Raw genomic sequence first — 25,195 nt, forward strand, 5'->3', positions numbered from 1 at the left:
CAGATCAGGGATCAAACCCGTGTCCCCTGCAGTGGAAACGCAGATTCGTAACCCCTGGACCACCAGGGAAGTCCACCTCTTCCATTACTAAGGATGACTATGGGCTGACACTGCCTGGCATATCAGTAGGAAAACATTTACTTTTAGGTGATTCCCCTCTGGTCTTCATTCTGAGTGCTTTTGCTCTTGAAAAAAACAAAACCCTTAAGCTCAATTGTCTTGTTTCACGCTTTCATCTAATATTAAAATAACAGTAATAACTTCCAGTTTTTATTTGTTAAATTATCTCTGTAACAATTCTTTATTCTATTCATTTCAGTGTTTTGAGTACCTACTATGCACCAGACTCGTTCTTGGTGCATGTAATTCATATCTTTTTACACGGCATGGGATCTGAAGCTCTGAAACGTTGACTCGGTAACATTTTGAAGAGGGCAAAGCTGGAATTTAGACAAACTCGATCCTCATCCAAAGCACATGTTCTTCCCAATAAATTCTGTTGTAATAATATCCACGGAGAATATTATCTTCCTACCCTTCATCCTTTTCATGCTTCAGTTCAGTTCAGTTCAGTTCAGTCGCTCAGTCGTGTCTGACTCTTTGCGACCCCATGAATCGCAGCACGCCAGGCCTCCCTGTCCATCACAAACTCCTGGAGCTTACTCAAACTCATGCCCATCGAGTCGGTGATGCCATCCAGCCATCTCATCCTCTGTCGTCCCCTTCTCCTCCTGCCCCCAATCCCTCCCAGCATCAGGGTCTTTTCCAACGAGACAACTCTTCACATGAGGTGACCAAACTATTGGAGTTTCAGCTTCAGCATCAGTCCCTCCAATGAACACCCAGGACTCATCTCCTTTAGGATGGACTGGTTGGATCTCCTTGCAGTCCAAGGGACTCTCAAGAGTCTTCTCAACACCACAGTTCAGAAGCATCAATTTTTCGGCGCTCAGCTTTCTTCACAGTCCGACTCTCACATCCGTACGTGACCACTGGAGTTTTCATGCTTACTTTGCTCATATGTCTTGTGTTTATTGCAGTTCTGAGTTATTCATTGTTGTTCATTTGCTAAGTTGCGACCCCATGGACTGCAGCATGCCAGGCTTCCCTGTCCTTCACCATCTCCTGGAGTTTGTTCAAGCTCAGGTGCATTGAGTCAGTGAAGCCATCCAACCATCTCATCCCTGATACTTCGTGTGAGCCAGACTTGTCTCCTTCTTAAGACCTTTTCATGGCTTCCCTGTGGGAAAAGTTACCACTGTCATCTCCGAGCCCAGGCCTGCTTCCTTCATCTCCGGAACTGCCCTCCTTGTACTCATCTCTTTAGTCAGGCCATTCCCTTGCACTTCAGCCTGCTCCCTGACACTTGGCCTTCGATTCCTGCTTTTTCGCTGGCTTAGATTTATGCTACTCAAACTGCGGTTCTGGGGACCAGCAGCATCAATATCACCTGGGACCTTGTTAGAAAAGCGAATTCCAGCCCCACCCCCAAATCCCAGGTAATCAGGATTCACAGTTTGGGAAGCACAGACCTAGAACTGGAGGAGGGCATGGCAACCCCCTCCAGTACTCTTGCCTGGAGAATCCCATGGACGGTGGAGCCTGGGGGGCTACAGTCCATGGGGTCGCACAGAGTCAGACACAACTGAAGCGACTTAGCACACGCACATGACCTAGAATGTGCTTGTCTTGTTTTTCACCTTGACAACTCTCACTTATTCTTCAAAACTTCCCTTTGAGCTGAGGTCAGTTTTCAAGGTCCCTCTGGGTGAGAGGTCCCCAAACATACAAGTTTTATATGTAGCCTATAAGCTCTTGCCTTTTAGGGAGAGGGGGTGTCTGTGATGTTCTTCTTTCTAAGCACAGAGCTGTGTAAGGCAGCTTTTCTTCAGAGACATCAAACAAAACAGTATATTGCGGCAGACTGACTGCAGGCACAGATATGTCAATCCAGCTGCCTCTATTAAGCCAGACATTAAAGAGAGTTGCAATTATGTAAAATGAGGCCATTCTTCACACAAAAACTCTTTTTTTGTTTTGGAAAATAGTTATTTTTCATCAACATATGTTATTTATGCTAACATGTAATAGGCTTATTGTTATTTTAATGAACTGATCAATGTAATATTACTGTATGACATGAACAAACACATTTATTTACTTTATATGTAATCTTGTATTATTGATATATATTAACATTTAGTATTGATTCAATCAAGGAGATATTTTTATTTTAATTTCCCTTATAGTTAATGTTGGGCTTCCCAAGTGGCTTAGTGGTAAAGAATCTGCCTGCCAATGCAGGAGACGAAGAGACATGGATCCTATCCCTGAGTTGGTTCTCAGCATTTCCTTCCCTGGAGAAGGAAATGGCTACCTGGCAACCGGTTCCAGTGTTCTTGCCCGGCCCACTTGTATAGTTCTCTCATTAGATCATAATCCTTGAGGACTATGACTATGACCTATTCATCTATTTATTGAGACTAAAGAAACATGTAGCATCCTCCCAGAATACTTTGGGGACTAAGGAGTATGTTTACTCTCCAGTTTATAGAGAGAGCCCTGGGCAGCCTACAGCTGAGAACTGGCTTCAAGGGTGATGATTTGTGTATGATGCTCTAACCCTCAGTTGCTAAAGTAAGTGACCCATGGCCATCACCACCAGCCCCAGGGTTACTCCGCTGCATGTTTCAGCTGCCTGGAGTCCCACCTCCCGCGGGAGGTCGGGGAGTTCCATGAGCAGCACCGCCCATTTGTGCCGGGCATCCTCACACCAGCAGTCATCTTCTCCTGTGTCCCTGGTTCTCTGACCTGTAAAAGTACAGTGAGAGGACTAGGATTACAGAAACATAGATGGCGCCACAAGAGACTCGTTTGGCCGTGTATGCTGGGAACTGACTTTGGCCAACTCAGTGAGAGGAGGAAGAAGCCCATGGGAATAGAATCCCACATCATACTAAATTCTACCACTATTAGGGACAAAAACAGCCACATACCCCATCTGCAGGCTTCATGAATCCCTGCCTCCTACCATTTAAAAAAATTTTTTTAAATTTTGTATTGGAGTGTAGCTGATGAACAGTGTTGCGATAGTTCCAGTTGGCCAGCAAAGGGACTCAGCCTTACATGTACATGTATCCATTCTCCCCGCAAACTCCTCTCCCATCTAGGCCGCCTCATAGGCAGAGTTCCCCATGCTATACACTAGGTCCTTGTTGGCTATCCACTTTAAATATAGCAGTGTGTACATGTCCATCCGAAACTCTTTATCCCTTTCCCCTATGCTTCCCCCCCAGTCCCCGCAGCAACCTTAAGTTCATTGTCTAAGTCTGCGTATCTGTTTCTGTTTTGCAAGTAAGTTCATTTGTATTTCTTTTTAGATTCTGCATAGAATGTGTTTGTCATTTGCTATTTCTCCTCCTCTCTTACTTCACTCAGCATGACAATCTCTAGATTCATCCATGTTGCTGCAAATGACTTTATTTCATTCTTTTTAACCCTGCTTCCTTCCCTTGTGAATGCCTCAAGCCCCTTGCATGGAAGCCATGATGCAGTCGTATCCTGTTCCTGTTGGAAGCCAGCAACAGAATTCTGTCAGTGGCTGGGCACAGGGTGGAACAAAAGCTTAGGTGATGCCTCTCTGATCCTGCTGAGAGGTACCTGTCTAGTATTTCTGGCCGACCCACATGTTTTGACCACTCATTTTATCAGTGAAAATGTATTTTCCTTATCCTAATTACAGACTCTTTAGGGCTGGTTGGAGATAACAGTAGTTGAACTCTATAACAGACCTCTGGTTTATGAACTATGAGAGTCTGTCAAATGCTAACTAATGAAGTGTGGGTTCCTGATGAGGGTACTTCAGATGTTAATGGACATCCCCTAGGGTGAAGAATAAAGTGTGCACGCGCGTGCGCGCGCTCACACACACACACACACACGCACACACACACACACACCCCTGTCTCACACTGTTTATGCTGAAGTATCTTCAAGTAAATCACAGGCAGTATAACAATATCATTAAGTTCAAATACACACAGCGTAGTGAAAACCAAATATGGTAGAGTCTCATTTATCTGAAATTCAGCTATGCCATCATTTCATTTAACTGGAATAAAGGCAAGAACCTGTGAGTAAACAGAGAGAATCGTCACGATAGATGCTCAGTACCAGAGTCACCATATTTCACAGAATCCTCTAACCTCCCAAATACACGTTCCCCCCTCTGCCTCCATAGAAAGAGATCTTTGAATAAATGTCACACTCCTAGTAATTCTGCATTTTCAGTCTCAGCCCCGGTTACCCTCTTTGGCCTCGCTCAGCCTGTGTGTTCTCCATCTGCGTGCAAATTCAAGTTCAGCTCTCTAGGGTTTTCGGACCCTTCACAGATGAAGAGGAGCAAACTAGAAGGAGACAGGGAAGCTGCTGCAGGTGGGAAAACTGACAAACGGAAGTGGCAGCTTTTCAGTACCTGCAAATAGAGGTGGAATCAGCAAAATTTAATAAGTAAATATAAGAACTCAGTTCTTGTAATGGCTGAGTCATATAATAAGTCAGTTACTTGAGGCCAAGAGCCCTTCATACCTTAACAGACCCTGTGGACGAAACAGAGTCTAAGGCTCATGCTCATTGTATCAGACACCTGTTAGGCAACATTACAGACGCCTGGACCTCCTCTGTCCTGAGGCTGAGGCCCCTCATTCTCGGCAGTTCTCTGCGCTCCAGCTGGTTTCTGGCAGGTTCATCCTGACAGCGCTATCCGTATGCCCGAGCTTCCTGCACTGGGGCGTCTCTATTGGTGCTGGAGCCTGTGACACCTCTCAGCACCCATGTTTACAATCCAGAAGTTTCTGTGTGGTAGTAGTGGGGATGTGGGCAATGTAGGGGGGCTGGTAGATGCACTCTTCCTCCCAGAGGGATTGTTCCAAGTCTCCTTCACCCATTTGGCCTCATGGAAGATGGAGCCACCAGGTTGAGGGATCAAGCAGTGGCCAGCTCAGGTCAGCGCCCTGACTTTCTCTGCTGCCCACATTCTGTCTTCTGGGACTGAGCCCTCTTTATAGAATAATTCATAGACGCTTTGGCTTAAGACTTGCCTTTTGAGAAACCCAGGCAAAAATACTCATCACCATCACGGAAGGTCAAGTTATTTCAAAAAATTGATGGTAAAGAATCTGCCTGCAGTCAGGGAGACCTGGGTTCGATCCCTGGGTTGGGACAATCCCCTGGAGAAGGGAACAGCTACCCACTCCAGTATTCTTGCCTAGAGAATTCCACGGACAGAGGAGCCTGGCAGGCTACAGTCCATGGGGTTGCAAAGAGTAGGACACGACTGAGCAACTTTCACTGATTCAGTTCAGTTCAGTCGCTCATTCGTGTCCGACTCTTTGCGACCCTATGAACTGCAGCACGGCCAGGCCTCCCTGTCCATCACCAACTCCCGGAGTCCACCCAAACCCACATCCATTGAGTCGGTGATGCCATCCAGCCATCTCATCCTCTGTCGTCCCCTTCTCTGCCTGCTTTCAATCTTTCCCAACATCAGGGTCTTTTCAAACGAGTCAGCTCTGATTTCACTGATTAAGAAGGACCGAAAAATGGTCACTGATTTCCAGGTACTATTTATTTGGCACAAAAAAATTCCCATTAAAATTTTTTTATTGTTCATTTATTTTTGGTTGCACTGGGTCTTGGTGGCTTTGCTCAGGCTTTCTCTAGTTGTGGCACATGGGGGTTACTCTTCATTGCAATATTCTGGCTTCTCATTGCGGTGGCTTCTCTTGTTTCAAAGCATGGGCTCTAGGGCTCAGGCTCAGCAGTCATGGTGCACAGGCTTAGGTGCTCCATGAGCTTAGTTAGGTGCTCCATGGGTTTGGCCGCTCCACAGCATGTGGAATCTTCCCAGACCAGGGATCGAACCCATGTCCCCTGCATTGGCAGGTGGATTATTAATCCACTATGCCACCAGGGAAGTCCAGAAATACCCATCTTTAATGAAGTATAATTGACATAACATTATATTAGTTTCAGATGAACAACAACATGCTTCAGTATTTGTAAATACTACAGAATGATCACCACAGTAAGTCCAGTTAGCATGCCTCACCATACATAGTTACAAATCTTTATCTCATGCTGAGAACTTTCAAGATCCATTCCCCTAGGTACTTACGAGCATACAACACAGGTATGTAACACAGTTTTATTAACTATAGTCCCCATGCACATTATAGCCCCAGGACTTATTAATTATAATGGGAAATGTGTGCCTTTCGGCCCCTTTCATGTAGAAATTTCCATTTTGATTCAGATTCCATCTGATGGAATTCCGTCTTATCCTTTGCCACAAACAATTTAAAAGAAAGTAGGGGTAATTAAACATTTATACCTTCAGCTAGCAAGAAAACTCAGCCGTCTAAAGTAGTTGTCTTCTTGAGTCATGACAGCACAGTTGTAACTGAGGGGTATTGGAAAATGCAATCAGCAGACTTGGGAGGAGATTTACCAGGATAGGCTTTCTTTCTTTTTTATATTTATTTACTTTTGGCTGCGTTGGGTCTTAGTTGTGGCTAGCGGGCTTAGTTACTCCGCAGCTTGTGGGATCTTAGTTCTTCGACCGAGAATCGACAGTTCGTCCCCTGCAGTGGAAGGTGGTTTCTTAACCCCTGGACCACCAGGGAAGTCCCAGGATAGGCTTTCTGAAGGAAATCAGACTTCAGCTGAGTTCTGAAGACCCGGGGACCTTTCGAAGGATGGTGCAGTTTGAATTTAGGAATGGAACCCATGGGCTAGAAAGTATGCATTGTGCACAAGGGTGATACTTCTTCCATTCGAAATGGAAAAAAACGTGTTTTGTCAGCCTGTTCATTTTTGCACACAACAAGAAAAATAGGCAGCCCACCTAAATCAATTCATCTGTAGCAGTTGATCGGTTCAGTTCAGTCACTCAGTCATGTCTGACTCTTTGCGACCCCATGAATCGCAGCACGTTAGGTCTCCCTGTCCATCACCAACTCGCGGAGTTTACTCAAACCCATGTCCATCGAGTTGGTGATGCCATCCAGCCATCTCATCCTCTGTCGTCCCCTTCTCCTCCTGCCCCAATCCCTCCCAGCATCAGGATCTTTTCCAATGAGTCAACTCTTTGCATGAGGTGGCCAAAGTACTGGAGTTTCAGCTTCAGCATCAGTCCTTCCAATGAACACCCAGGACTGATCTCCTCTAGGATGGACTGGTTGGATCTCCTTGCAGTCCAAGGGACTCTCAAGAGTCTTCTCCAACACCACAGTTCAAAAGCATCAATTTTTCGGCGCTCAGCTTTCTTCAGTTGATATTGATCATGCAAATAGCCAGAATTACTCCAGTGGCTTCTTTCTTATGCAGAAATCAGCTGCTGGTGAGTAACTTATCATTGATAAGTTTGGGAATCAACCTTGCTCCCTTGGGTGGGGCAAGAGGATTGTACTCTTTTCACTTGGCTATTGTCGTTTCAGCACAAGATCCACATGTGAGCACACACACACACACACACACATACACACACACACACACAGAGTGCTATCTACTGTCCCTAATTCCATAAAAAATTTTACTGTTAAATAGAGAAGGGAGGACAATCTCATATTTTAAAGGACCGCTCTTAAAAAAAAATTTAAATACATCAAAATACCACTCTTTAAAATGAATTAAATTTTTCTTACTTAAATCTTAGGCCAGATCCTAAAGGAAACAGAGAAAATAAGACATAAATAACAACAGCATGATCAAAGCAAAAAGTAGTAACCTAACATATTGGACTTTCATTCTTTTGGGACTTGAATATCTCTTTGAGAATTTTATGAAAGCTGTGGACCTTGAACCCCAGAAAAATGGGAATACAAAAAAAACAGTTTGCATGGGTCCCATTTATTTTATGGGACCCATTTAATTTCATGGGTCCCAGGTTAGAGAAAATGGTTATGTTTTCCCCTGTGATGTTCAGTTTATCTCAGATAGCAAGAGTCGAGGTGGAATGCAGTTTTAAGAGTGCAGTTTTAAGAGAGAAAGTAGACATGAAGTGACTTTGCTTTAAAGTTATTTTGTAAATAATTGTAAATGTGCATCTTAGTCATCGTATTCTGTTATCATTGGGAGTTAATCTGTCATTCTTATAATTTATTGAGAATGATTGGTAACTAATTAGAAAAGGAGGGAGGAGAGTGAGGGGAAGGAAGGACAGAGACGAAAAATCCTCAAGAGAGACACAGATTGACATAGTGTCTAATCAACTTACATTTCTAGAGGAGACTGGAGAAACCCTAAATATCAAACAATTGAGGGTGAACTGACTTAATTTTTTTGGCCACAGACAGGTGGATTCCTGTCACGCAAGTCAACAATTCAGCTGCTTATTGGGCACCTGCTGTGTTAACCAGCATTTTGTGTTCAAGGAACCACAAATGATGTGAATTAGATCAAGACAAAGCCTAACCTCAAAGAATTTGTCCTGCGCTCATTATGATGGAATCAAAGCTTTGAAAAGGGAAAAAGTCCTTTTAACCTTCCTTCCATGGTCTTAGCAATCAATATGTCTGGGCATTTTCCTTCAAGTCCTTCGTTGTTGATGAGGTAGGGATAATGCTCTTTTGTGTTAAAATTCTGCAGTGATGGTGTTTATCTTTTGATAAACTGCTTAGTGAGCTCATGCAAGCTGTTTGTACAAAGACAAATTAAAATCAAGTAGATGGATGCAGCTAGCCTCCACATGCAGACCTCAAAAGCAAATAAAGCTGAAGTTGGAGAGAAAATAAAAGTATGTCTTTTTTCCCACAAGTTGCAAGTTTCCGACAGAGATGCTTTTATGGAGAGGCTCGTTGCTATCTCTGATTCCTCCATGGGAGGAATTTATACAGAATATGAGAATTATGCTCCTAGGTAGTCTAGTTAAAGGTTTTCTTCTAAGGGAATGCTTATTGTGAAGTAGCACAGGAAAAGTGATGTCAAGACTAACTGAAGGTCAAAAACAAACCTGGAGTGATTAAAACTTTCTGAGAATACTTCAAATGCAGCCATCATGAAACACTGTCACTTAAAGATACTGAAGCATCCGAGAAGCAGACTCCAGGGTACAGCGGTGAAGCCTATTTTCAACTTAATTCAGAGAGTCTGGAAGATTTTCTGAAGTCCATCAGTGGACTTCTGTCTTCAGATCTGCCTCCAAACAAATCACATATTCCACCTCCTGGTGGTCGATAACAGAGGAGACAAAGAAGAAGGAGGGAATGGTCCATTCATTTAACCAGCTGCCAGGGCAGATCATCTGTCCTCAAAATAAATGCTTATTGTAAGCACCCAGATGATTTTGCCTGGTCCCCTACAAGATGCGAAAATTGCAGGGAAGATGAATTTCTGACTTGGCCGTAAGTGGAATCACAGAAGCAAACATGTTTAATCAAGATGCCAGTGACGGCTCATCCCTCATCATTACGATACATTTGAGGGCTGTAATTTCTCTCTCACCCATTATATTTGCTTCTTTTCACATTTCCTGAGCTGGCTCTGTTTGGAAGTCAGCAGGTCACTTCCCCTTCTTTCATGCTCTAATAGATTTCACTCTCAAGATCTCACACCCCAGCAGCAGTGGACCGCTGTGCAAGGGTTAGTCAAGCAACAAGAAATGCTTGCAGACAGAGGACAGCAATTTCTTTTTCATCTGAAGAAAAATGAGAGTTGTAAGATGCTTATCACACCCAGATTTGAATATACACACACACACACACACACATATATATATATATATATGAAATCCCTTATTCTTCTCCATAGAAAAAACTTTTGGTCTCAAGGCTTTTTAATGTTTCAGTTCTTATTGTGATCCAGTTTATTGGAATAAGGATATTCTTCAAAGCGTTGAAAGGTTAGGGCCTGTGTCAATATCTGTGTCTTTTAATCAAAGCCTACTTGGACAGGGGTGTTGTGGCGTGATGGCATTTGATGTGTGAAAATAGACTGCACATGCATGCTTGGTCAGTTCATTTGTGTCTGGCTCTGCAACTCCATGGACTGTAGCCCACCAGGCTCCTCTGTCCGTGGGATTCTCCAGGCAAGAATACTGGAGTGGGTTGCCACGCCCTCCTCCAGGGGATCTGCCCCACCCAGGGATCCAAACTGCACCTCTTAGTCTCCTGCATTGGCAGGTGGGTTTGTTGTTGTTGTTGTTTTCACCACTAACGTCACCTGGAAAGCCCAGTGGACTGCATATTTTTAGCTAAATGCTGTAAACCATCTTGCCATGTTGATATTAGTGTCATGAGCAACTGTGAGATGGGAACTGAAAGGTTTCCAACATCTACTTTGGGTCTCCTCTTATAAACTGTCACCTTAAAGCTCTAGGACACTCCTCCCAAGTTACTGTAAGGTGAGCTTGAGTGCTTTGCCTTGTGATTTTGGCTTAAACGTGTGGGTCTCTGGTTTCAGATCTGTAAAGGAGAGCTACTCTTCTTTGGGTCATTCTTAGATTCATACTGCCCCTTCTCTCTTTCTTCACCCCTTCCTTTTTCTTTCTCTCTTGATGATTTTAGGAGGCTTCTCCTATCTCCTTTCTTTTCCTATCAGGTAACTCCCATCTGAGTGTTCACAGAAAGGCAGAGAGGAAGTCAATCACATTCCAAGAAAAGACCAAACCTGTTAGACTGGCTGTTAATCTTAAATGGTGCCAGAAACGCAGCATATTTGGCAACTCAGAGAATGACCTAGAAGCTCATGCCCAGAAATCACCCATTAAACTGGAGGTAGGATGTAAGATATAGTTCCGGCCGAGGCAGGAAAAAAGGAGAGATGACCTCAATGGAGGTAGGTTACCTTTATTCAGGCAAGGATGGGCAACAGTCGGCCTAACGACCAGGCTGAGCGAGCGAGGGATCAGGGAGGCTTCATATTTAAAGGGAGGTTTGTGGAAGTGATAAGGGAAGCGTTAGTCAGGCGGGACATTTTGGGTGATCTTGAGTTGAGACGGCATTTGTAGTTGAACAGGGGGTGGGAGGTTTCTGGGCAGGGGGTAATAAGTCCCAGGTAGATGCGACCGGCCCGGAGCATCAGGGCGGGATTTAAAGTTCAGTTTTGTTTTCCCCAGAGTTAAATGATTCAGCAAGGGCCTTTGAGACTGTTGTTTTCTTTTCCAGGCCCAAGGACTCCTCCATAGGAAGCCTCACAGTGAAACCTGTTAGTGGAAACTGGGGGTTGGGTCTCAGGGAACACAAACGTCTTTCATCGAGTTGTTGACTTCATATACACAATCTTGTGTTGGCACCAGTCCAAGAGGTGAACATCTAATGAGGAACCTGAAAGCAGGCTGAACATTGATTGTGCAGTTTGTGGGTGTTTTGGAAAACCTTGGCATCTTATCTGTCATACTCTGAACAGCCCTGCTGAAGTCACATGAGTGTTTTTATTTTTCTGAGCTGAGAACTCATCATTGACTAACCGATCATGTAAACATATTTAGGAGTGGCTGTTCTGTGCAGGGCTCTGTGCTAGACTCTGGAGAGTCTGACTTTATGCCTCACTCCACAGGCCCGGTGGTCTATCCTTGTGACAAGACAGGTTGCCTGTGAGATGGATATTACATTGTAAAAAGTTTCCTGGGGAGGGTTGTTGGGGCCAACACCTGTGGAAGAAGGGACAGAAACAGGATTGAGGAAGGGAAGAAACTGGGCCTTGACTCAATGGTCTCAATGGAGGCTTCAGCCAGCCCGACAGTGGTTTATTCTTTAGAGTCATGGTGAGTCGGGGCGGTGGTACTCCACCTGCGTAATGGACTTCTGCCCTTTTAGGTCAGTCACTGGATAGGGTTGTTGGGAGAAGGCATGACTTAGGGCAAGATGACTCCATCAGGCAGAGACAACATTGTCATCGCCTGGGACATGAAGCCCTCTGATCCTAAGAGGAATCTGGATGGCTCACCGTAGTGTCTACTACATTATTCTAGAAGGTTTTCGGCTACTCCACAGAAGCACTTGACTCGCCTGGCTTGTCCCAGAGTAATACCTCAGGGATAAAGCCATTCTAGTGTTGGTTAATTTGGTGGCTCAACAGCATATTCAAGAGCCTTTCCATCTTTCTGTTCTGTCAACCCAAGAGGTCTCCTTTTTTTTCTGAGCCTTTTTCCTGTGACTGTTGCAAGGGTTGTGACTGGAGCAGGTCCAGGAGACTCTGTGAGGAAAAGAGACGCCATCTTTCCCTCTGAGCCCTTTCTGCCATCAAGGAAAATGTTGCTTCATCACTCTCTTTTTTTTAATTAAGGTAAAATATACACAACATAATATTTATTATTTTAACCACTCATAAGTGTATAATTCTGTAGCCTTAAGTATATTCACAGTGTTGTATGCGGGCTTCCCAGGTGGCGATAGTGGTAAAGAATCCGCCTGCCAATGCAGAAGACCCAGGTTCAATCCCTGGGTCTGGAAGATCCCCTGGAGAAGGGCATGGCAACCCACTCCAGTAGAATCCCCATGGACAGAGGAGCCTGGTGGGCTATAGTCCATGGAGTCACAAAGAGTCGGACATGACTGAAGTGACTTAGCACATAGCCAGTGTTGTATACCTATCCTCACTTTTATACTCAAACCCTGTACCTATGAAGCAATAGGTATTGCTTTTTCTTTCCTCTTCCTTACCAGTTCCTAGTGACCTCTATTCTACTTTCTCTCTCTATGAATCTGCCTTTTCTAGGTTCCTTGTATAGGTGGAATTGTAACCATATTTGTCTTTCTGTGCCTGGTTTCTTTCATGTTTTCAAGTTTCATCCATGTTGTGACTTGTATCAAAGGTTTGTTCCTTTTTATGTCTGAATAGCATTCCATAGTATGGATGGACAGCATTTTGTTTATCCATTCATCTACTAATGGACACTTGAATTGTTTCCACCTTTTGGCTATTGTTAATAATGTTTCTATGAACATTGCTGCTCAAATGCCCTGTTCAAGTCCCTGCTTTCCAACTTTCTGAATAGATACGTAGATGTGGAATTGCTGGGTCATATGTTAATTTGATATTTAACCTTTTGAGAAATGTTTAATTTTTGCAGCAGCAGCCTCACCACTTTCCATTCCCATCAGTGATGCATAAGGGTTCCAGTTTCTCTACCTCATCATTAACACTTGTTATTTCCTTTTCAAAAGTTATAGCTATCCTTTCTCTCTGAGAAGTACAATAACCTGGGGCATCCTGCCTGGTCCAAGGGGGCTATAGAAATCCCCCGAGAGGGAAGAACGCTTAGACTGAAGCTGAAGCCAGTGGGGGGCAGTCAAACCAGAGATGGTGGATTCCATAGGGTGGGGGCAAAGCAAGAGAGTCATGGCAAGGGCCAGGCTTCTCCCCGGGGAACCACAGCCCCTCTGCACCACAACACAGCACCCTCATTGACAGAGTGTGTCCATCCTGAGTCCATGGTGAGGAGTAAATGAGAGAAAGCCTATGGCACGCTTAGCCCAGCATCCAGCACAGAGTCAGCTGTCAATACATGATTTCTGTCTCCTTTCCAGGAGCAAAATGAGGGTCCCAGACTGTGGCTCAGAACAGGACTAGGGGGACTTCCCTGGCGTTCTAGTGGTTTAAGAACCTGACTTGCAATGCAGGGAACATGGGTTTGATCCCTAGTTGGGAGACGAAGATCCCACATGCCATGGGGCAACTAAGCCCTGACGCCGCAAAAGGAAGGAAGGAAGCAGCTGCCTTTTAAAAAAGAACAGGACTTGGAGAGGCTCCTTTCAGAGATACTGGATTGTAACCCAGAGTGGAGGGATGGAAGGAGCCGCCTGAGTTGCAGGATGCCCTGCGGACAACATTCAGCTGCTTCCTGTCCTCCCCAGAGGCGTCCAAGACAAGCAGCCACCGCAGACCATCATCTCTGGGCTTCCCGTCAGAGCCCCCGCCTCCTCACACACTCCCACAAGTTCCCAGGACCATTGGCCATGGCCTGCGTGCTTCTTGCAGATCCCCTCTTCGGCGGATGCTCCCACCCCAGCTGCTGTCCTTTCGGGGGAGTTGCCCTTGTGCAGAGATTCACCCAGCCCAGAAGGCACCCTGAGGCCAGGGGCTGGATGATGCAACGGTACCTTTCCATCCGGGAAAGGAGCTCTAAAAGAGTCACCCAGCTCCACGGGATCTGCCAAGGCTCACTGTGCATGAGCTTCTCCCCGGGCCCATCCTACCTTCCTCGCTTCAAGCATCACCCCAAAAGCCTTCTGCATCGGACTCTGGGAGCCCAGACTCAGACCAGCAATCTCTTCTTCACTGTGTGTTGTCTTTGCTCCTCCAACTACAGCCACTCATCTGACCTCCCAGGCACCCTCCTTCCACTAAAATGCAGTCATATCTTATGCCGAAATGGGTGCTGATAGGTTACTGTGCATGCATGATAAGTCTCTTCAGTCACGTCCAACTCTGCAACCCTGTGGGCTGCAGCCCGCCAGGCTCCTCTGTCCATGGGATTCTCCAGGCAAGAATACTGGAGTGGGCTGCCATGCTCTCCTCCAGGGGCTCTTCTTGACCTAGGGATCAAACCCCTCTCTCTTATGTCTACCTGGGCATCGGCAGGTGGGTTCTTTACCACTAGCACCACCTGGGAAGCCTGATGGATTAATATGTTGCCCAATAAAAACAGTGATAATTATGTGGGAACTGACCCTTACGTGCAGCTGCTGCTGCTGCTAAGTCTCTTCAGTCGTGTCTGACTCTGTGCGACCCCAGAGACGGCAGCCCACCAGGCTCCTCCGTCCCTGGGATTCTCCAGGCAAGAACCTTGGAGTGGACTGCCATTTCCTTCTCCAATGCATGAAAGTGAAAAGTGAAAGTGAAGTCGCTCAGTCATGTCCGACGACTCTTTGCGACCCCATGGACTGCTGCCCACCAGGCTCCTCTGCCCATGGGATTTTCCAGGCAAGAGTACTGGAGTGGGGTGCCATTGCCTTCTCCATATGTGCAGCTAGCAACCTGCAAAACCTACATGATTTTATTTGCAAAGCAGAATAACCTGATAGTCTCTGAAGTAGTTCTGCCTGGATTTGAATCTTGGTTCTACTACTTATTAGCCTTGTGACCTTGACCTTTAAAATGTTCAATTTTCCCGTCTGTAAAATGAGGATACTACTGGTCTGCTCCTCCTAAATTTTTGTTAGAATTAAATGAGCCTGTACATCGGTGGGTCTCAGAATAGCCACGACACTTAGTAAGCACATAGTATCCATTAGGTATTAGCGTTTTTTCAAATTGGAGGATAATTGCTTTACAGTGTTGGGTTGGTCTCTGCTGTAGAGCGAAGTGAATCAGCTGTGTGTACACATATATCCCCTCCCTCCTAAACCTCCCTCCCATCTCACTCCCATCCCGTCCCCCTAGGTCATCACAGAGCCCCGAGCTGAGCTCCCCATGCTGGCGTTAGTGTTTGCTCCTCACAAGAACCCCATGTGGTACTGTAATTCCTGCCTGTGTTGGACACCTCTGGTGCCCACCTCATACTCCCAAACCCGCCTTTTCACTCCAGCTGTCCCTGCAGCTGCCTGCGGCACAAGTGTAACTCACCAGCAACATGCCCAGCCACACTGCCTACTTCCTGCCCTGGCCTCTCTGCCACCCCCACCTGAGATGCCCGTGACTACACTCAGCCATTCTGACCCAAGCAAACCTGGAAGTGTGAAAGAGCTGACATTCCACGTGGACCCCTTGACCAAGGAGGAACTGGAACCTACGGGAAAATAGTCCCCTTTTCATTCCTGGAGAGAAGAGTTCTGAGCTCTCTTGTGTCCCATGGAGGTCCCGCAGCGGTGGGCACCCACAGCTTAACTCTTCCCTCCTTTCACTTCCCTCTTCCCAGCTACCTACTCCTGTTACTTGAGGTTACTTCCCCAAATAAACTACCCACATACAAGCCCTTGCCTCATGCTCTGTTTGGGGAACCATCTCACTGTGTACACAAAGAATGAAAGAACAAAGAGAGACTTGTTTTCTGTGAAGAATCAGACCTGGACTCAAGTCAGATTTCTTCCACCTCCCACATCTCATTTCCTCAAGCTGTGCCCCGTCCCGGTTCATACATGCGCCTTTTAACGGAGGCCTCCCACGAGCTGGGTCAGCAGAAGGAAAACCGAGGAGAAAGCAGTTGTGAGCAGGCAACTTTGTTTTGTTTTGTTGTTTTGGAGTGGGGCAGGCGTTGGTTTATTTTTTAGCCAAACTGCACAGCATGTGGGATCTTAGTTCCCTGACCAAGGATCAAACCTGTGGCTCCTAAAGTGGAAGCGTGGAGTCTTAACCACTGAGCCTCCAGGGAAGTTATGGAACAGGCAGCTTTGAACATTTTCATTTCACAGCCCCTAGATGTCCCTGCTAAGAGCCTGTGCCACACAGCCAAAGGTTTCACATGACCGGAGCAGGGACTCTTGTCAAATTTGTCTTGGTACCACTAGCCCTTGGGGCCTGGTATATAGGAGGCGCTCAGAAAACACTTGCTGGGTACACAAGTCTAGCAATCAAACTATTAATGGTTTATTTTTAATCTTTGCTTTCTACGTGGCCCTGCTTGTTCCTATACTTGTTTATTTTTTTTTGCTGGTTTGGAATGTAATTGAGGATGGACAGAGAACATTTAAGGAAGGGTTGTTTACCTTTTTTCCAAGCTACATTAAAACAGATTCACATGCCTGCAAGGTATTCAAAGAATATTGGATATTTCTTGAAATTATGGTTAAAAAATATTAAAAAAGACTGTTGGGTTGACCGACTGATGAAAGAAATAGAAGCCATCACACTGCATCTTGTAGGACGCATGTAGCTCTGAGATGCATGGGTTTTACCTGTATCGATTGTTTAACACTTGAAATTCTGAAGTTTGCCGCAGGTCCTACCACTTCATATAACTTCTGCCTGCCCTAATTCTCAAGTTGGTGTTATCTGCCTAGCCTTGGTAGGTGGATGGGTTTGTGACCCCCGTACAGAGACACACAACAGGGTCCAAGAGCTGACGGAGCTGACTGGCATCCTTCCTGACTCCCCTGCAACTTGCTCACCACCGCCCCACCACCATCAACAGGTGCCCCGTGACAGCGTGGCCTCCTCCTCTTTCCAGGTACTACAAGATCACCGTGGTGCTCATGTGCTTCGTGGTCCCCACGCTGGTGCCCTGGTACATCTGGGGAGAGAGCCTGTGGAACTCCTACTTCCTGGCCTCCATCCTCCGCTACACCATCTCTCTCAACGTCACCTGGCTGGTCAACAGCGTCGCCCACATGTACGGAAACCGGCCCTATGACAAGCACATCAGTCCTCGGCAGAACCCGCTCGTCACCCTGGGCGCCATCGGTGAGTGTCGGGTGGGAGCCCCTGGGGACAGTGGGTGTGTGGACCTTCTTGGCTTCTCGGGGGTTTTGCAGGACATGTCAAGGGAGGCAAGGGAGTGGAGAGGACTGGAATGGACTTGGGCTTTGGTGTTAGAATCCTAGCTCTTGGACAAGCCTCTTACTCTCTAGTTTATAGCTCTCTTATTTGTGAAATGGAAACAGGAATATGTGCTTCATAAGGGTGTTACGGGTTCGATCCCTGGGTTGGGAAGATCCCATGGAGAAGGAAATGGTAACCCACTCTAGTATTCTTGCCTGGGGAATTCCATGGATGGAGGAGCCTGGCGGGCTACAGTCCATGGGGTTGCAAAGAGTCGGACCCAACTGAGCGACTCATACTTCACTTTCAAGGGTGTTAAAATAATTAAATAAGATACTATATATCATCTGCTTAGTATGGTGCCTGGCACATAGTAGGTAATCAGTAATTAGCAGCTGTTTATTTTAACGCTGGCCATTTCCCTAAAGGAGGAGTAGCAGTTGATGTCGCTCTCAAACTGCCTGATCGCTCTTAGCCCCAGCTGTCCAACATTTGGCTGACCACTTAAAAAGGGCCCTCAAACAGAGGGATGAAGAGAAATGGGACCTTGACAATCTCGTGGGACTGCAGAATGGTTAAGAGTCAGTCTGACAGGCTTAGTTGAGGCTTGGTTCCTCTGCTCAATCTCCGGGCAAGTTATCTGGCTCCTCCCCACCTTGTGTTCTTATCTAAAGTGGGGACAAGAGTAGCGTTGACCTTCGCCCGGGGTCGCCAGAGGGTTAGATGAGTTAATACCTAGTGTTTGCAGCAGTGCTTAGCAGGAAACAAGCCTTCAGGGATGTTGTTTTCCTTACTAGCTTAGTGGTCTTAGGCAAATTACTTGTCCCTTCTATGTATTTCCATCCTCATTTTAAAATAGGATTAATCATAGCAGCTAGCTCAGTGATAATGAGGATTATAGTCATTAATACCCTTTGAAGAATTCAGCCCTGTGGCTGGCACACAGTAAGTGATTAATAAATGTTACTGGGACTTCCTTGGTGGCTCAACTGGTAAAGAATCCACCTGCAATGCAGGAGACCACTCCTTGCAATGCCGGAGTTCAATTCCTGGATCGGGAAGATCCCCTGGAGAAGGGGTAGGCTACACACTCCAGTATCCTTTGTCTTCCCTGCTGGCTTAGTTTGTAAAGAATCCACCCACAGTGTGGGAGACCTGGGTTCGGTCCCTGGGTTGGGAAGATCCTCTGGAAGAGGGCATGGCAAACCACTCCAGTATTCTTGCCTGGGAAATCCCATGGACAGAGCCTGGCGGGCTATGGTCCTGGGGTCACATAGAGTCAGAGACAATGTATATATACATACACATGGTAGTTTAGTTGCTAAGTTGTCTCCAACTCTTAGCTCCTCTGTCTGTGGCATTTCCCAGGCAGGGATACTGGAGTATATATATGCAATTATATATATATATATACACATATATATATATATTTAATATTGCTTATAATAAGTCTCTTTCTACCTAAATATTGGGTATATTCTGTAAGATCATATGGAAACCTAACTGAACTTTTTGGCCAACCCAATATATATCCATATAGAAAACAGTATATATCTATATCTATATAAAGGTAGATGTATTCTGTTTCTGTGTGTGCGTATGTGTGTGTTTACGGGAACAGGGCGGGGGAAGGAGGAGAGATTTATGATGAGGAACTGGCCGGTGAGATTACAGAGGCTGAGTCCCACCGTCTGCCATCTGTAAGCAGGAGACCCTGGAAAGCCAGTGGTATAATGAAATCTGAGTACAAAGGCCTGAGAACTGGCTTCCCTGGTGGCTCAGACGGTAAAGTGTCTGCCTGCAATGTGAGAGACCCAGGTTCAATCCCTGGGTCGGGAAGATCCCCTGGAGAAGGAAATGGCAACCCACTCCAGTACTCTTGCCTGGAAAATTCCATGGACTGAGGAGTCTGGTAGGCTACAGTCCATGGGGTCACAAAGAGTCGGACACGACTGAGCGACTTCACTTTCACTTTTCACAAAGGCCTGAGAACTAGGGGAGCTGATGATGCAGATCCCAGCCTGAGGGCAGGAGAAGATGAAATAGACATTCAGTCAGTGTGTCCGGAAAACGGGGCAATTCCTCCTTCCTCCAGGCCCTTAAGAGACTAGCTGATGCCCACTCACATGGAGGAGGACCATCTACTTTACTGACTCCACCGCTTCAAATGCTAATCTCACCCAGAAACACCTTCACAGACACCCAGAAATAAGGGTTAATCTGTGCACTCCTTGGCCGGTCAGATTAACATGTAAAATTAACCATCACAGAGAAAGAAAGTAGGACTGGAAGGATGGGAGGATGGATGGGGCTCAACATCCATCCATCCTTGGGGAGTGGGGTTTCTTTTTAGGTAGTGAAAATGTTATAAAGTTCGTTGTGGGGATGCCTGCACAACTCTGCGAATATACTGAAAGAAAGCCATTAACTTGGATACTTTAAATGGGTGAATTGTATGGTGAATTACATCTCAATAAAGCTGTTTGAAAAAAATGAAAAAAGATGTGAGACTCCTCCTGAAAACACCCTGGGGGAGGGGCAGTAAGGGAGGAAAAGTTACTCACTGTGAAGGGAAGAGTAATATATAGGCAGATTTTGGATATTTAAAGATCCAACTCCTTAATTCACTTACTTATAGGGTCGATTATCATTTATCTCTTCCGAGCTCTCCCAAGAAGTCTTCCTTTAATCCCCTTAGTCGACAGAGGCTATTTTTCTTTTATGAACATACATCAAAATGATGATCTGTTATCAGCCATTTGGCATTTAGCTTCCAAAGTACAGCTCTAAAGTCATGGGAGCATGTCACCAGTTCACAGGGAAAATTCATCTTGAGACTTTATGCTGATAACTTTATTATTATTTTTCTGTTTCTATCATTTGTCTAGCCAATTCAGTGAACGCTCCCGAAGGGCAGACAGCAAATACAGTAAGTCCCCTACATACAAACACGTTCTGTTCCAAGAGCATGTTCGGAAGTCCAGTTTGTTCAGAAGTCCAACAAAGTTAGCCTAGGTAGCCAGCTAACACAATTGGCTATATAGTACTGAACTGTAATAGGTTTATAATACTTTTCACATAGATAATACATACATAAAAAGCAAACACAAAAAATAAAGCATCTCTAATCTTATAGTCCAGTACCTTGAAATGTATGCACCGTACAACAGATGGCATATAACACATCTTTGCAAGTTTGTACATAGGGGACCTTCTGTAGGTTTTCTGTGTCTTACAATCTCATGGCATTTAAAAACTCTGCAGAGAGGTGGTGATAGTGTTATTTCAAGCCTACTTTGTCTTCCAGGTGAAGGTTTCCATAACTACCATCACACCTTTCCCTTTGACTACTCTGCAAGTGAATTTGGCTTAAATTTCAACCCAACCACCTGGTTCATTGACTTCATGTGTTGGCTGGGGCTAGCCACTGACCGCAAACGGGCAACCAAGCAGATGATCGAGGCCCGGAAAGCCCGGACTGGAGACGGTAGCGCCTGACTCTGGACCCTCCATCCGCGCCCGCTGTCAACGACGCCTCGGTTCATGGCCTTTGTTACCACATTTCTCTTGTTCATTGGATCGTGGGAGGGGACGCAAGCTGGGGAGAGAACAGAATCCACACAGTTTGGGGATTTTTTTCGTTGGTCTCAAAATAATGTCAAGATACAAACTATCAATGAAAAGAATTTTTTAAAAGTCAGTGTAACTACGCTTTAACACTAGAACGCGGACATGTGATTTAATCGCTATAGCTACAACATGTCATTCAAACATACATCGTCATGTGCTTGTCCTTGTACGTGATGTTAACCCTGACAGGATGAAGGAATTTCATATTCTTTCAGTGTGATTCAGGAGAGCCTTTGTTTTCTCTTTCTGTTTTAAACCCAACCTTATTTTTAAACAGACTATCTGAAGGAGCAGAGAGAAGCAGGGTAGAAGGCAAAAGAGAGGATCTAAGTAGTAAGGAAAGAATGTTTCTGCTTTGTAATTATTGTGTGTGTTTGTTGTTGTTTTAAAGTAAGAAAATTGAAAATGTTAAAAAATGAGAATACAGGAAATGGCTCTCTTATTTTGTTGCCCTGTTTCCAGCTTGTTAATGTTCCACTTTCTTTGCTTCAAGGGGTCTGTTCACTGCTCAGCTAGTTTTGTGTCCTGAGCTGTCCGTCCAGCTGAGCCTATAAATCAGTGCCTGTTTTAAGTGTTTGATTTTGTTCTCTTTGCTATTGTCATTTTAAGGTGTAGAACTCAGAAGTGCCAGACATCAAATGAAGCTCAAATGAAGCTCTCATTTAAATGTTTAGACACCTAATTTATATTCTAATTGATCCTAGCCACTGATGCATGTACTTTACCTACTCCTGCTAAATAATCATATTAATTTTCCGTACCAGGTCATCAGATCTGAATAACCAACAGTTATCTAGAACTCAGTGTCTACAAATGTTTCACCTGCATGCGGCCTTCATTGATTTTGCAGCAAGACATAAAGTGATCATTATGTAGCCTCTGGATTTAAAAAAAAAATTTGTGTGTTAAGTTGCCTTGTAAAGAGCATGTCGAATTAATGGGACAGCGTGCCCTTTGTGTTAGATGTTAGAGCAAAAGAGAGCCTTATAGTTTGGCATCAGAGCACTTTGAAGATAGTGCTGCAAAGATAGGGAAGATGTAGGATTTAAATTTAAATTTTTTAAAAGAAGTGACGCCGGTAGGGAATTGTCATAATAAAGTTCTTCATCCAGCAGGTGTTTAACGGTGTTATTTTTGCCATTAATAATGTGTAAACTATGAGTGATTCACAATAAATGATTATGAATTCCTTGGTGTTCCTGTCCTGATACTTAAACCCTGTTTGAATGTCCCTCAAGGGTGCCTTATGCTTTGTGATGACCACATAATGCACATTTGATTTGGGCTCTGGGCTAACAACAGCCCCTAAGATGGGACCTCTCCTATCCCATCAGTCTTACGCATAACCAGAGGGAAAATCAGCAGGTTTTATTTGGATTGTAGAGCTTAGAGCAGCAGTCCCCAACGTTTAGTACCAGGGACTGGTTTTGTGAAAGACAATTTTTTCACAGACTTGGGGTGTGTGTGTTGTGGGGGTGGTTTCGGAATGATTCAAGTGCATTACATTTATTGTGCACTTTATTGCATCAGCTCTACCTCGGTCATCAGGCATTAGATCCCAGAGGTTGGGGACCCCTGCTGCCCCAGTGGTGTCATTTCTCACTCATCAACACCTTCGCTTGTACTGCTTCGAGCTGACACATGGGAACCCAGCTCCTACATGTCATCAAAACATCATGAAGCATCCCTTCCTCCCCACAGCCCTGCCAGGCCCCCCAGGGGTGACCCGAGGTGGGCAGATGGACTCAACTCTCACTCCAGCCCTGCCTCTCAGCTCTGCCCTGCACCATGCTCCTCACTCTCTGCCCATCTTTTGCCCCCAAAGCAGTGCCCTGGCCATCAGCTGTCAACGTCCTAGCCTGCCTGCAGCTGAGTGGGAGGCCAGCCCTTGGCGGGGGCCAGACCAGACTTCATTCGTAAGGACTCTTACGAGGCATTGTTCAGCTGCTTCGTACCCCAACCATATGTTGCTAAGACCTTGTATGCAGTGTTGGTAGAGTGTAGATATAGTCCAAGACGAATCTATATCCACCTGAACTAAAATGACAGGCCATATTTCTGTGAACTTTTGACCCCTCAAAGTACTAAACTTATTTGCTTGTCCATTAATAGAAAAGATTACACTTGGAATCTTTGTAATCTCCTCATGAAAAGAGGCTGTTTCACAGCTAATCCAAGTAAATCCAGAACCTCTGGATTTACACTCCTCTGAACTTGAGTGCCACTTTTTTTTTTTTTTTTAAATCTATTTTGGTTGTGCTACATGGAATGTGGGATCTTAATTCCCCAACCAGGGATCGAACCTGTGCCCCTGTATTGGAAGCAAGAAGTCTTAACTGCTGGATGCCTGGGGAAGTCCTGGGTGCCACATCTTTACCCAGGAATGAGATAAGAACTGCAATGGTTTTTTTCTTTTTTTTCTTTTTTAATCAACCCCAAATAACACATTTTATTATTTTTTTTATTAGAAGATAATTGCCTTACAACATTGTGTTAGTTTCTGCTGTACTATGAAGCTAATCAGTTATATGTATACATATAGCCCCTCCCTCTTAGATCTCCCTCCCACCTACCCCCATTCCACCCTTCTGGTCATCATAGAGCACCAAGCTGAGTTCCCCATGCCACACAGAAGCTTCCCACTAGCTCTCTACTTTACACACGGTAGTGTATATATGTCAGTTCTACCCTCCCAATTCATCCCACCCTACCCTTCTCCCCACCACTCAAGGACTGTTGATGGAGTGGATGACGGTTAGAGCATGCCAGAGTCCTCATACCCACCTTCCCTGCAGGTCTCCGCAGCATCTAAGGATGCAGTTTTCTCACCTGTAAAGAGAAGGGATGAAATCAGGCTCTGTCTCAGGTCCCACCCCGACCTAACATTCACTGGCAGCAGCAGAGACAGGAATATGCCTGCGTTCAGATTGCAAGCACCTCTGAAGACTTTTTAGAACCTAGGAGGTCAAAACTGAGGGAAAAGAATCGAGTCTGAGGGGGAAACCACAGACTGAGGCCGAAAGGAAAGAATGTTCTCGGTAAAAATAAAAAAGTGTGTGTGTCTCATTTATTCCCAACATATAGTGAAGCAGTAAAAATAAGTATAACCCATGAAAAATAATAAAAGAAAGTACTGCCAAAGACTCCAGCTTAATAGAGTAGTAGAAATAGCACTGGACTCAGAGACCAGGAAGTGGGATTCCCTAGTGGCTTAGATGGTAAAAAATCTGCCTGTAATGCAGGAGGCCGAGGTTTGATACCTGAGTTGGGAAGATCCCCTGGAGAAGGAAATGACAACCCGCTCCAGTATTCTTGCTGGAGAATTCCATGGAAAGAGGAGCCCAGCAGACTACAATTCATGGAGTTGCAAAGAGTCAGACATGACCGAGCAGCTAAGACTTTCACTTTCAGAGACCTGAGCTTGAATTCACTTTTTTTCCCCCAACTGAGATGAAACTGACATATAACATATTAGTTTCAGGTGTAGAACACTGTGATTTGATATTTGTATGTACTGCAGAATGACCATCATAGTAAGTCTAGTTAACAACCATTACCACACATAGTTAAATAATGTATTTCTTGTGATGAGAATTTTAAAGATCTCCCCTCTTACAAGCTTTCAAATAATACAATCAATCAGTCAGTTCGGTTGCTCAGTCGTGTCTGACTCTTTGTGACCCCCATGGACTGCAGCACGCCAGGCCTCCCTGTCTATCACCAACTCTCAGAGCTTGCTCAAACTCATGTGCATTGAGTCGGTGATGCCATCCAACCATCTCATCCTCTGTCGTCCCCTTCTCCTCCCGCCTGCAATCTTTCCCAGCATCAGGGTCTTTTCAAATGAGTCAGCTCTTCGCATCAGGTGGCCAAAGTTTTGGAGTTTCAGTTTCAGCATCAGTCCTTCCAATGAATATTCAGGACTGATTTCCTTTAGGATGGACTGGTTGGATACAGTGTTATTAACTCTGTCCGGGAAGAGTCAGGCGTGACTGAAGCGACTTAGCACACACCCACGTGAGGGTGCCATTACTAATCCCCAGAGCGCTCTGACCCTGAGTCCTCATCTGCAGAAAAAGAGTAATACTATGTATCAGAGAAACCCCAGAGGCCTGGAGCATAGGGTCTGGTGCTTCCTAGACCACCAAGG

At 45.3% G+C, this 25,195-nt stretch overlaps 1 protein-coding gene across 1 annotated transcript in view; it reads left to right on the top strand.

Moving 5' to 3' along the window:
* SCD5 (stearoyl-CoA desaturase 5) overlaps positions 1-22,234 on the top strand; it is a 165,664-nt gene extending 143,430 nt beyond the window's left edge. The window contains exons 4-5 of the mRNA XM_061145694.1: positions 17,105-17,337; positions 20,723-22,234. Coding sequence (XP_061001677.1) covers positions 17,105-17,337; positions 20,723-20,913 — 424 coding nt within the window. The 3' untranslated portion in view covers positions 20,914-22,234. The remainder of the gene's footprint in view (positions 1-17,104; positions 17,338-20,722) is intronic.
* The last annotated feature ends 2,961 nt before the right edge of the window (positions 22,235-25,195 follow it).

This window comes from Dama dama, chromosome 6 (genome assembly GCF_033118175.1).
Source record: "Dama dama isolate Ldn47 chromosome 6, ASM3311817v1, whole genome shotgun sequence".
Taxonomy (NCBI): domain Eukaryota; kingdom Metazoa; phylum Chordata; class Mammalia; order Artiodactyla; family Cervidae; genus Dama; species Dama dama.